Source organism: Zea mays, chromosome 6, assembly GCF_902167145.1.
Source record: "Zea mays cultivar B73 chromosome 6, Zm-B73-REFERENCE-NAM-5.0, whole genome shotgun sequence".
Lineage (NCBI taxonomy): Eukaryota > Viridiplantae > Streptophyta > Magnoliopsida > Poales > Poaceae > Zea > Zea mays.
The window spans coordinates 174,417,048-174,427,832 of record NC_050101.1 but is presented as its reverse complement, the minus strand read 5'-3'; the positions used below and the strand labels follow the sequence as shown (position 1 = coordinate 174,427,832).

Genomic DNA, 10,785 nt, shown 5'->3' with positions numbered 1-10,785 from the left:
TCAGCAGTAGAGGCGCGAGAAGCTGTAGAGAACCCGTCTCCCTTTCCAGAAACACGACAGAGTAACACACGAGACACTGGATATAGGGTTGGGCCTCTGGCCTCTTTCTGATCTCTGTATTATGAGGGGGGTGTACAAGTTACTTATATAGAGATGTGAGACCCCTCAGGGGCAAAGCAGGTATTTGCCCACATAACCCTAACTAGGGTTACCTAACATATATATCGTCACGAATGTATTATATTATTTTTTGATTAAATTAAATATGGAAAACAATTAAATTCCTATCAATCAACAGGGCGGCAAGACAAAACGAACACGTAATACGTATACAGCCTATCCTGTGGCCTAACTACCGCCACCAACCCTTGATCACAATATTCAACGCACGCATCCGGGCCGACGAACGTTTCAACACTTGAGCTCATCGTCAGGGAGAGCTGGCCGCCGGCAGCGGCTGGCGGTAGAGGCCCGAGGTGGCGTTGAAGTAGGCGAGCGTCTCGGCCCACCGCGCGTCGTCCTTGAGCATGTGCACGGCGATGGTGTCCGGGACGAAGCCGTGGCGGAAGCAGCTGTCCGGCGACGCGCCCTTGTAGTTGTACATCCTCGGCGCGTTGTCGTACCGGTTCTTGCCCTTGCCGGCGAGGTTGAGCCACCGCCCCGTCCACATGTCCTCGGGCCCGTTCTGCTCGCGGCGGGCCAAGTCCGAGGACGCCACCCACTGCACCAGGTCCCACGACAGCGCGTACCCCATCCCGGACATGAAGGGCGGGAACGGGTAGAAGTTCTCCGTGTCGCACGGCATCTGCAGCCCGTAGTAGGCGTCCTCCCTCGCCGCGCCGCGCAGCGACTCTACCAGCGCCGGCAGCCGCAGGTACGTGTCGTCGTCGGCCTTCATCACGTAGTCGTACCTCGGTCGCCGGCCGCTGCCGTTGAACGCGCGCGCCACGGTGGAGAAGAAGGTGTACGTCTTGCCGTTGTCCATGTTCTCCGCGCAGTCCAGCACGATGATGTCGCCGTAGCGGAGGGCCTCCACCGCCACCAGCACCGCGTCGTCCGGGGACGTCACGTTACAGAACACGAAACGGACGTCCACGCTGCCGGCGACCGGCGGGTGCTCCCGCGCCTGCAGCGAGTACACGTCCCGCAGCAGGTGCCGCCGCGCGCGCTTGCTCGGCAGCGTCTGGATGCCGATGAGGACGCGCACGTCGTCCGCCCGTGCGTCGTCCTCCTTCTCCGTGGTGGTGTCACCGTGAGGACTGGCGACTGCGGCGGCGGCTGCGTCCGTGACGGTACGGCCGCCACAGCTGCTGCCTGAGAAGAAAGATTGGATCCGGAACTCGTTAGGGTGGACGACGAAGACGGTGAGCGCGAGGAAGCCGGCGCCGAGGACGAGAAGGGCGAGGTGGCGGCCGGAGAGCGGGGAGCCGGCTCCCGAAAGGCCCAGCTGCTTGTACAGGGACGACGACATGGCGATGGCCGATAGCAACCGGAACAAGTAGCTGGTGAACTGATATGGCGCGAGCTTAGAGGACAAATCAGAGTGTCACGGTTGCTACAAAACGAAGGTGAGAATACGAGGTCAATTGAGCCGGTTCAAAGGACGGGACGACTTGGCCCTGAGCTCTCTGATTGGCCGGCCCATGGAGCAGTTGCGTGAAGGCGAATTCCTTGAAGGCTCGCACGCAGAACGACATAGCGGTTTGAATAGCCCCTCCTCGTGTGCTCGACCAATGCAGTTAGCATGGTGGTCATGCATGGTCCATTGATGGTCATTCCGTGATGTTTCGTGTTTATGAACTGGTTCATTTTTGCTCGTAAAGAATGTCGACGAAAGAACTATAAAGTCTAGTTTGGTAACTCCATTTACATAAGTAATTCTTATTTTTCTAAGGAAAAATAAAGTTGTCAAATTAGCCATATGGGACGTCTGGTAGAGCTTCCATAGCTTCGTTCCAATCAATAATCACTTACGCTAGAAGCAGAGTGAATCTTGTCTCCATTTTATACTAGACTGTGGGAGCCAAAATAACTCGCATCTCGCTACTCTCTAAACCCTTAAAAAATCACTTCACAACATTTTAGTCAGATATAGATTCATTTTTCTGAATTATTTAGAATTTAGAATCATTATTAAAGAATAAACTCTCAGAGCTTTTAGTCAGATATAGATTCATTTTTCCGAACTATTTTGAATTTAGAATCACTATTAAAGAATAAACTCTCAGAGCTAGAGAATTTGTGCAGCGCAGCGGAGCTCCGCAGCTAAACGAGCCCTAAAGCTACAATTGCAGACTTAAAATTCATTTTTCTATCTGCTAGTTTTCTTCGATTCAAATGCTAGTTTCTGGACAAAAGATTCAGATTTGCCAGCTGAGGAAGTAACCATTTCCGCAGTTAACTTCGCCAAAAAAAAACACTATAAGGTAAACAGATTATAAACTCAGACAAACACCCCCTTTCACAAGGTAAAACCAAACAAGCAAATTTAATAAACTTCATTAACAAAGCTAAGCTTAGATAGTTGGGCGACCATAAAGTACCAAGCAGACGATGTAACTCACATAAAAAAAACTATGTTCCGCATTGCAATGTTTCGCAGAACAAGACCTCCTAGACCCTCGACTGGATTTCGACATCTAGCCTGCGTAGCCATATCCAGAGATCTTCCAGACCCTGATAGACCCATCGGTGTAGCCAGTGTAGAGGGTGCTTCCATCGGCGCTCCAGCTCAAGCTTGTGCAGTACAGGATCTATACAAGTGCACCAGATGCAGTTAAATATCAATCAGTCTGAGAAACAGTAGATGATCATCCAACCAAAAAATAGTAGTAATGAGTATTACACAGAACATATAATACATCCGGTAACAGCAGTTTCTTCCATTTTTCATAGTTAAATATAAGGAGGAAAGACAACTGGCACGAAAATAAACACCTAATATCTGAATTCATGAGTAAATAAAATGTGTGTACATGTCTAAATGATAGTAGGCCATGACACATTATATGACAACTTTACAAGTAACAGAAAATTCATTGCAGACTATAGTTGAGATGCACAATTGATAATAATCACTGCTGATGGCAAAAAGCCAACTGTAGGAACAAAATTACATCAGCAGAGTTCAAGACAACATGTGCCCAAGCAAACACTATCTAGACGTAATACCAAGAGCACTGACACACTAGGTGAGATATAATGCTGATAGCAAACAACAATGCTGATGACAAACAATAATGATGATAACAAACAATAGACTGGATGAGGTTATAAACTCACAAGATGTGTAGTATAATACACGAATATATACAAAATTCAATGATTGTATAAAGTTATGCATTAATATCATGATATAATGCTCAGTAGAGACAATAGAGTAGAGGCTAGACAGATAGGATAACAAGAGCTGCAAAACAAATGCAAAATTGATAGAACAAACAAATCTTCGCCACAGCAAAAACATCTAATCCAAAATGTATTCTTATATGCATTAAGGCTGTTTCCAGCAGCCTTCCTATCCCACTCCCCATTTCAAAATTCACTCTATAAACAGTAGACTCTACAGTACATATAAGCGCACGGCCTAACACTAAAGATTAAGCACACTGTCATTTCTGCAGCGACATTAACAGGAAAAAGGAAGGCATCGGGACAAAAACATATACAATTACTGACCCTAACCTTTAGGGTTTTCCGAAAAGGTAACATGCATGTTAAGCCAGGTAAGGTTGGGTACAAACCTGGTTCTTGGAGATCTGGATGTCAGGCTTGAGGTCCTGCACGACGTGCTTCGACTCAAGGTCCCAGATCTTAACAGAGTCCTGGGTCGCAGCGCAGAGCCAGTAGCGGTTGGGCGAGAAGCAGAGGGAGTGGATGATGGAGCCCGCATCCAGCGAGTACAGCCTCTTCCCCTCAGCCAAATCCCACAGCAGAGTAACACCGTCCTTCCCGCCGGAGGCGCAGAGCGATCCATCGGGGCTCACGGCGACGGCGTTAACATATCCGCCATGACCATCGAGAGTGCAGCGCAGCTTGCAGTTCGTAAGGTTCCAGACCTTGACGGTGCGGTCCCAGGAACCGGAGACAATGGTGGGCTGAAATGTGTTTGGGGAGAACCTGACGCAGGAGACCCACCCGTTGTGGCCCTCGCCGCCACCGAGGTCACCTCCGATGGTGTACTTGCACTCACCGAGGGTGTTCCAGAGCTTAATGGTCTTGTCGCGGGACGCGGAGACGATCTGGCGGTTGTCAACGGAGAAGGCAACGGAGAGGACATCCTTCTCGTGGCCGACGAAGCGGCGGGTGGTGAGGCCGGTGGAGAGGTCCCAGAGGCGGAGCTCTCCATCCCAGGAGCCGGAAAGGGCGAACTGGCCGTCGGAACTGAGGACGACGTCCTGGACGAAGTGGGAGTGGCCGGTGAGGCGGCGGAAGGGGACGCCGTAGTCGGCGGTGGCGCCGGATTCCGGGGTGGAGTGGACCGGGTTGGTCAGGTCCCACACCAGCAGGGACTTGTCGCGGGAGGAGGAGACGATGAACGGCGAGTTGTCGATCGGGGTCGCGATCGCCGTCACCTCGCCGTTGTGGCCGCGCATCGTGCCCACCAGAGAGAGGGACTCCTGCGCGCCAGCCATGGTTGCTGTGAGGGATTGGGGCTGCAAGGGTTGCGTTGGCGGCGGCGCGAGGGAAAGGATGATGCGGTTAAGGGGCGGAAACGGGAGGTGGACTCATTTATAGTCGGGAGAAATTGGGACTAGGGTTTTGCGACGCTAGGATGTGCGCTAGAATGGTGGGTGGAACATCAGACGGTTCAGAGGCTGAGGGGATCATACGTTCGCCAAAAACTAGCGCTTGTTGTTTCCGCACTAAAGTTGTTTAGATTCGTTCTAAAATATAATTCATTCTATAAATTTTGAAGTGTCAATTTTTTTCAATTTAACCAAATTTATACAATGAATTAATAACATTTACAATATCAAATATATATCATTTACAATATCAAATATATATCATTATATTCTCTATTAAATATAGTTTCATATTATATCTATTATGTGTCATAAATCTTTATTATTCTCGCTATACTTTTGTTCAACTTTAAAATTTGACTCTCCAAAAATCTTATAATGACTTATATTTTTGGACGAATAGAGTATTAAATATAGTCTAATTACAAGACTAATTATATATATAAGAGCTAAACAATGAAACAAAACTTATTGACCTAAATATTTTATGATTAGCTCACGTGATGCTACAGTAAACTTTTGTTAAACATGAGTTAATTATGCTTAAAAAGTTCTATTGTTTATTCTTATATATACTTAGTAACTGACGCGCACTAATTGTAATTTAGTTAAACCAAATTTAATTATATCTATAAATAATAAAATATTTGCTTTAAAGGCAATAGATATTTATATAAAAGTTGAATCAATAGATATTTACATAGAAAATGTTATAATTTTAAAGTAAATACGGAGAGGAACTTTAAAGGCAACTTTTCCACATGTTGCTTCAATTTGAGGTTTGTCATCCTATAATAGAATTGTAGAACATGCATGGTTGTATAAATAATAATAAAGAGCTTGTATGCCTATACAATAAAAAATCATACAAATGCACTTGCATAAATACAGAGGATGGCGTGGTGCATCGCGAGTTGTGACCGTGGAGTGGAGACTGAGGCGAAAGTGCGACAAAGATGATGACTTCGCTGCCCCGTTTGCCGCCTCCTCGGCTAGGCGGAGCTGCATGGTCGTCGCCTCCTTATCGAGACACAGCGGCCCCTCTCCGTCCACTCGTAAAATTGATGCAACGCTTTAGGAGTCAATGGGCGAATTTTTGCCACACGTTGGGCGGCGATGGAGTCTTCGCGAAAGAAAGAGCACGCTTGTTGTCATGTGCCGTTTCAAATTGAATCAGACAATCCATCTCTTTTTCGCCAATGTAGATAGCACTACGGTCGAGTTGTGCTCCGATCCGAGCTCTATTATATAAACTAGCTGAGCGCCTGTGCGTTACAACGGGAATATATAATATCAGTATACTACGATAATTTATATACAAAATGTGTGTTATACTGTTATGAGAAAATGTTTCATAACCAATTTCTGATCCTAGTCATACATAAATTTTGTTATTTTAATCTAGTTGTTTCACCACTACATTGCAACCATCAATATCATGCAGACTTCGATATATGCCACGATTTGTATGACCTCATTATTGGAGAGCACGTTCCACACATGCCGGAAGAAATTCCCTCGTACATCGTTAGTCATCAGACACGCACCACCGTATGCTCTTTCTTAAACAAAAAGATAAGTGTGTGGGTTTGAGAAGATAATTAAAGGCAGGCCGACACAAAAGCTACCCTGACGGTGGCGAGGATGACGAACTGGTCACTTTTGTCGATCATCCTCTGCGTCACCTCCGGCGCCATGATGACGCCACAATCCTCGATATAGTAGTTGTACAACGCGCGTGACATGACGAGTACCGATGACTCTTGGTTGGGCTGCCAAACGAAGTGTACCCCAGGCTCATCAGCGAGGTAGTACCCTGGCCGTTGCACCACCTGATGCGCTACTCCGCTACATACATCATGTTCGAGGACACTCACACAACATCAGCAACGTCCATCGTCCCAGTGCATAAGAATTCATGTCCGGTCAGTAGCAACTTACGTGGCAGGTTGGGCTTCAGGTGGATGATGAGCTGGACGGCGTGATGGCGTTGTCGTCGGATGCGGTGTCCAGAACAACCCGAGAGTCGTCAACGTTGGCGACAACCATGAGGCCCCCTGCTTAACGATGGACAGCACGGTATAGCTGCTCTGGACCGCGTCCAAGTGACGGCTTCGCGGGAGCTTGTCGTACACAGCGGCGCATGCGACCACGTAGGACTTCTTCTAGAAGTCGAACTGATAGTAGCCAAGCTTCTTCTCATCATCGATGAGCGACGCCAACGCGAGTGCCTCTTGCTCATGGTGTTTGTTCGGGGTTTCAAGTAAGAAACATGGATTCATGCTTGGCGTTGGTTTATGAAAATGACTCACAAGTCTGATCCATGGAAAAAATATTACAAAGAATAAATGTCACACATGTAAATAGGGAATTTAAGTATAAAATATTATTCAAACAAAAGAAATCGCATGCAAAGCTCTTCTTTAAATAATATTACCTCCATCCAAAAATATAATTCAAGAATCTCGGTGATACTTATCTACTACTACGCATTGTGCAAGGGTAGCAAGTGAGCTTGGTGAGAGATGTAGTAGATGTGTTTTCTGTCATAGATGCAGGCATAAACACACATGTGGTGTAGCGGTAGTTACTCTTGGCCTTTGTTTGAGAGGTCACGGGTTCAAATCCTCTTGAGGACATGTGTGTTTTTTAAATTTTAGCTAGACATGGGCTGTACGGAGGAATGGGAATAGGCTTTGCGGGGAGGGGGAATGAGAAAGACAGAACAAAGAATGGGAATGAGAGAACAAACATGGGAATGACAGAACATGAGAATGAGAAACGCAGAACAAGGAATGGGAGTGGTGGCAGAACGGGAATGACAGAACATGAGAATGAGAAACGCAGAACAAGGAATGGGAGTGGTGGCAGAACGGGAATGACAGAACATGAATGGTGGCAGAACACGGAATGGCAGACTACTCTTGCAGCCTTAATAAGCAGTAGAGATGTAAGTATGTGTTTGCACGTTCCTATATCGATGACATATTCGATTATCAAGCAAGCACTTCTTGCTCTAGGGTGCATCCCCATAGTGTGAATTATCCATACTTCCAAGAAGTATCTAGGCCAAATATATAGTCCCGATATTAATTGGATCCCTTTGATATTCTGCATTGTTGTCACTGCTGGATTTGAAAACCAAAGTCGGATAGTAAGTGCATACGATGAAATCTTCCCACGTCTGTCTATACATACTACAAATTTGGCATTCCAGCTCAGTTGCTAACGTCGCACATATCATGAAAAAAATATGTTATATACAAAATTAGAGAAATACATGCAACTCGATGCGAAACTTAGACAAGTATTCCCTCTTATCTAGCTTTTTTTGTTTGGAATCCACATTAGGTACAACTAGTATTGAAGTATACTGACTCCTGAGCATACAACAGTTGTCAAAGCTATTCACTGGGCACCTGATCTTCATCTCTGTGGCCTGCTTGCATCTGATGGAGAAACAATAGATAAATGCATACGATTCTAGAATACGGCTACAAATGCGCACTTGAGTTGTGTTGACGGTGGCAGACAGATATGCTTAGATTATATATGTAATGTGCATCTAGATATTTTAAAAAAATAGTTTGTATTTGGGTCTCGGTTGACATCACCCACCAGTAGAGCTAATGTGCACACCCAATGGCTCTCCTTGGCGCGGTGCAGGTAAGTGATGACGCGTCGAGGGCTACACCAGGACACACATCGAGCGTGGGGTCACCGGCGCCGAGGGTGCCTCTGGCTCCAGCTCGGTGTCTAGGTTGAGGCTGACACACGGCGACGGGCGGTAGCGCACTCGGTTCCAGCACGGAAGGCAGCAGGCTTGTCGAGGCACGACTGTGTTGGCTCCTATGCGGGGTCTCATGCGCGGGCGTGGGAGGTGTTGGGGTGGTGAAGTCTGAAAGTCGCCTAGAGGGGGGGTGAATAGGGCGAAACTGAAATTTACAAAGTTAATCACAACTACAAGCCGGGTTAGCGTTAGAAATATAAACTGAGTCCGAGAGAGGGCGCAAAACAAATCGCAAGCGAATAAAGCGTGTGACACAAGGATTTGTTTTACCGAGGTTCGGTTCTCTCAAACCTACTCCCCGTTGAGGTGGTCACAAAGACCGGGTCTCTTTCAACCCTTTCCCTCTCTCAAACGGTCCCTCGGACCGAGTGAGCTTCTCTTCTCAAATCAATTGGGAACTAAACTTCCCGCAAGGACCACCACACAATTGGTGTCTCTTGCCTTGTTTACAATTGAGATGATCGCAAGAACGAATGAGAAAAAGAAGCAATCCAAGTGCAAGAGCTCAAAAGAACACAACAAATCTCTCTCACTTAACACTAAAGCTTTTGTGGAATTGGGAGAGGATTTGATCACTTAGGTGTGTCTAGAATTGAATGCCTAGCTCTTGTAAGTAGTTGGAAGGTGGAAAACTTGGATGACTTGAATGTGGGGGTGGTTGGGGGTATTTATAACCCCAACCACCAAACTAGCCGTTTGGTGGAGGCTGCTGTCGCATGGCGCATCGGACAGTCCGGTGCGCCACCGGACAGTGTCCGGTGCGCCAGCCACGTCACCAGGCCGTTGGGTTCCGACCGTTGGAGCTCTGACTTGTGGGCCCGCCTGGCTGTCCGGTGGCGCACCGGACAAAGTCCTGTAGACTATCCGGTGTGCCACCCGCGCGTGCTCTGCTCCTCTGCGCGCGCTGGCGCGCATTTAATGCGTTGCAGTCGACCGTTGGCGCGAAGTAGTTGTTGCTCCGCTGGCTCACCGGACAGTCCGGTGTGCACCGAACATGTCTGGTGAATTATAGCGAAGCGGATTCCCGAAGCTGGCGAGTTCAGAGTCGCTCTCCTCTGGGGCACCGGATAGTCCGGTGAATTATAGCGGAGCCCTCTGAAAATTCCCGAAGGTGAAGAGTTCAGCTTGGAGTTCCCTGGTGCACCGGACACTGTCCGGTGGTGCACCGGACACTGTCCGATGGCACACCGGACAGTCCGGTGCGCCAGACCAGGGCAGCCTTCGGTTATCCCTTGCTCTCTTTGTTGAACCCATTTCTTGGTATTTTTATTGGCTAAGTGTGAACCTTTGGCACCTGTATACCTTATACACTAGCGCAAACTAGTTAGTCCAATTATTTGTGTTGGACAATTCAACCACCAAAATCATTTAGGAAATAGGTGTAAGCCTAATTCCCTTTCAATCTCCCCCTTTTTGGTGATTGATGCCAACACAAACCAAAGCAAGTATAGAAGTGCATAATTGAACTAGTTTGCATAATGTAAGTGCAAAGGTTGCTTGGAATTTGAGCCAATATGACTACTTATAAGATATGCATGGATTGTTTCTTAATTTTTGACATTTTGGACCACGCTTGCACCACATGTTTTGTTTTTTGCAAATTCTTTTGTAAATCCTTTTCAAAGTCCTTTTGCAAATAGTCAAAGGTAAATGAATAAGATTTTGCGAAGCATTTTCAAGATTTGAAATTTACTCCCCCTGTTTCAAATGCTTTTCCTTTGACTAAACAAAACTCCCCCTTAATGAAATTCTCCTCTTAGTGTTCAAGAGGGTTTTGAGATATCAATTTTGAAATACTACTTTCTCCCCCTTTTGAACACAATAAGATACCAATTTGAAATTTACCAATTGAAAATCATTAGTTTTTAAAATTAGGTGGTGGTGCGGTCCTTTTGCTTTGGGCTCATGCTCTCTCCCCCTTTGGCATAAATCGCCAAAAACGGAGTCATTAGAGCCTTTTTCTAACTACTTTCTCCCCTTTGGCAAATAAAACATGACTGAAGATTATACCAAAGATGGAGAGATGCTCGGAGCGACGGCGAAGGATGAGTTACGGAGTGGAAGCCTTTGTCTTCGCCGAAGACTCCAATTCCCTTTCGATATACCTATGACTTGTTTTGAAATTCACTTGAAAACACATTAGTCATAGCATATATAAAAGAGACATGATCAAAGGTATATGAATGAGCTATGTGTGCAAATCAACAAAAGAAGTTCCTAGAATCAAGAATATTTAGCTCATGCCTA

General features: G+C 46.5%; 2 protein-coding genes across 2 annotated transcripts; both read right to left on the bottom strand.

The window, feature by feature from the left end:
* Positions 1–259: 259 nt before the first annotated feature.
* On the bottom strand, positions 260–1,542 carry LOC100383638 (Galactosyltransferase family protein). Its single transcript, NM_001176285.2, has one exon. It carries the CDS (start codon positions 1,469–1,471, stop codon positions 431–433), a length of 1,041 nt encoding a protein of 346 aa, NP_001169756.1. The 5' UTR covers positions 1,472–1,542; the 3' UTR covers positions 260–430.
* An 823-nt stretch (positions 1,543–2,365) lies between these two features.
* LOC100280585 (uncharacterized) lies at positions 2,366–4,742 on the bottom strand. Its single transcript, NM_001153504.2, has 2 exons — positions 3,744–4,742; positions 2,366–2,753 (listed from the first exon to the last, which is right to left on the bottom strand). Exons 1-2 carry the CDS (start codon positions 4,632–4,634, stop codon positions 2,640–2,642), a joined length of 1,005 nt encoding a protein of 334 aa, NP_001146976.1. The 5' UTR covers positions 4,635–4,742; the 3' UTR covers positions 2,366–2,639.
* Positions 4,743–10,785: the final 6,043 nt, after the last annotated feature.

Excerpts from the sequence above, each read along its gene's own strand:
- LOC100383638 (NM_001176285.2), bottom strand. The coding sequence starts at position 1,471 with ATGTCGTCGTCCCTGTACAAGCAGCTGGGCCTTTCGGGAGCCGGCTCC.
- LOC100280585 (NM_001153504.2), bottom strand. The coding sequence starts at position 4,634 with ATGGCTGGCGCGCAGGAGTCCCTCTCTCTGGTGGGCACGATGCGCGGC. Across the intron at positions 2,754-3,743 it reads TCCAGATCTCCAAGAACCAG|ATCCTGTACTGCACAAGCTT; the intron begins GTTTGTACCCAA and ends GCACTTGTATAG.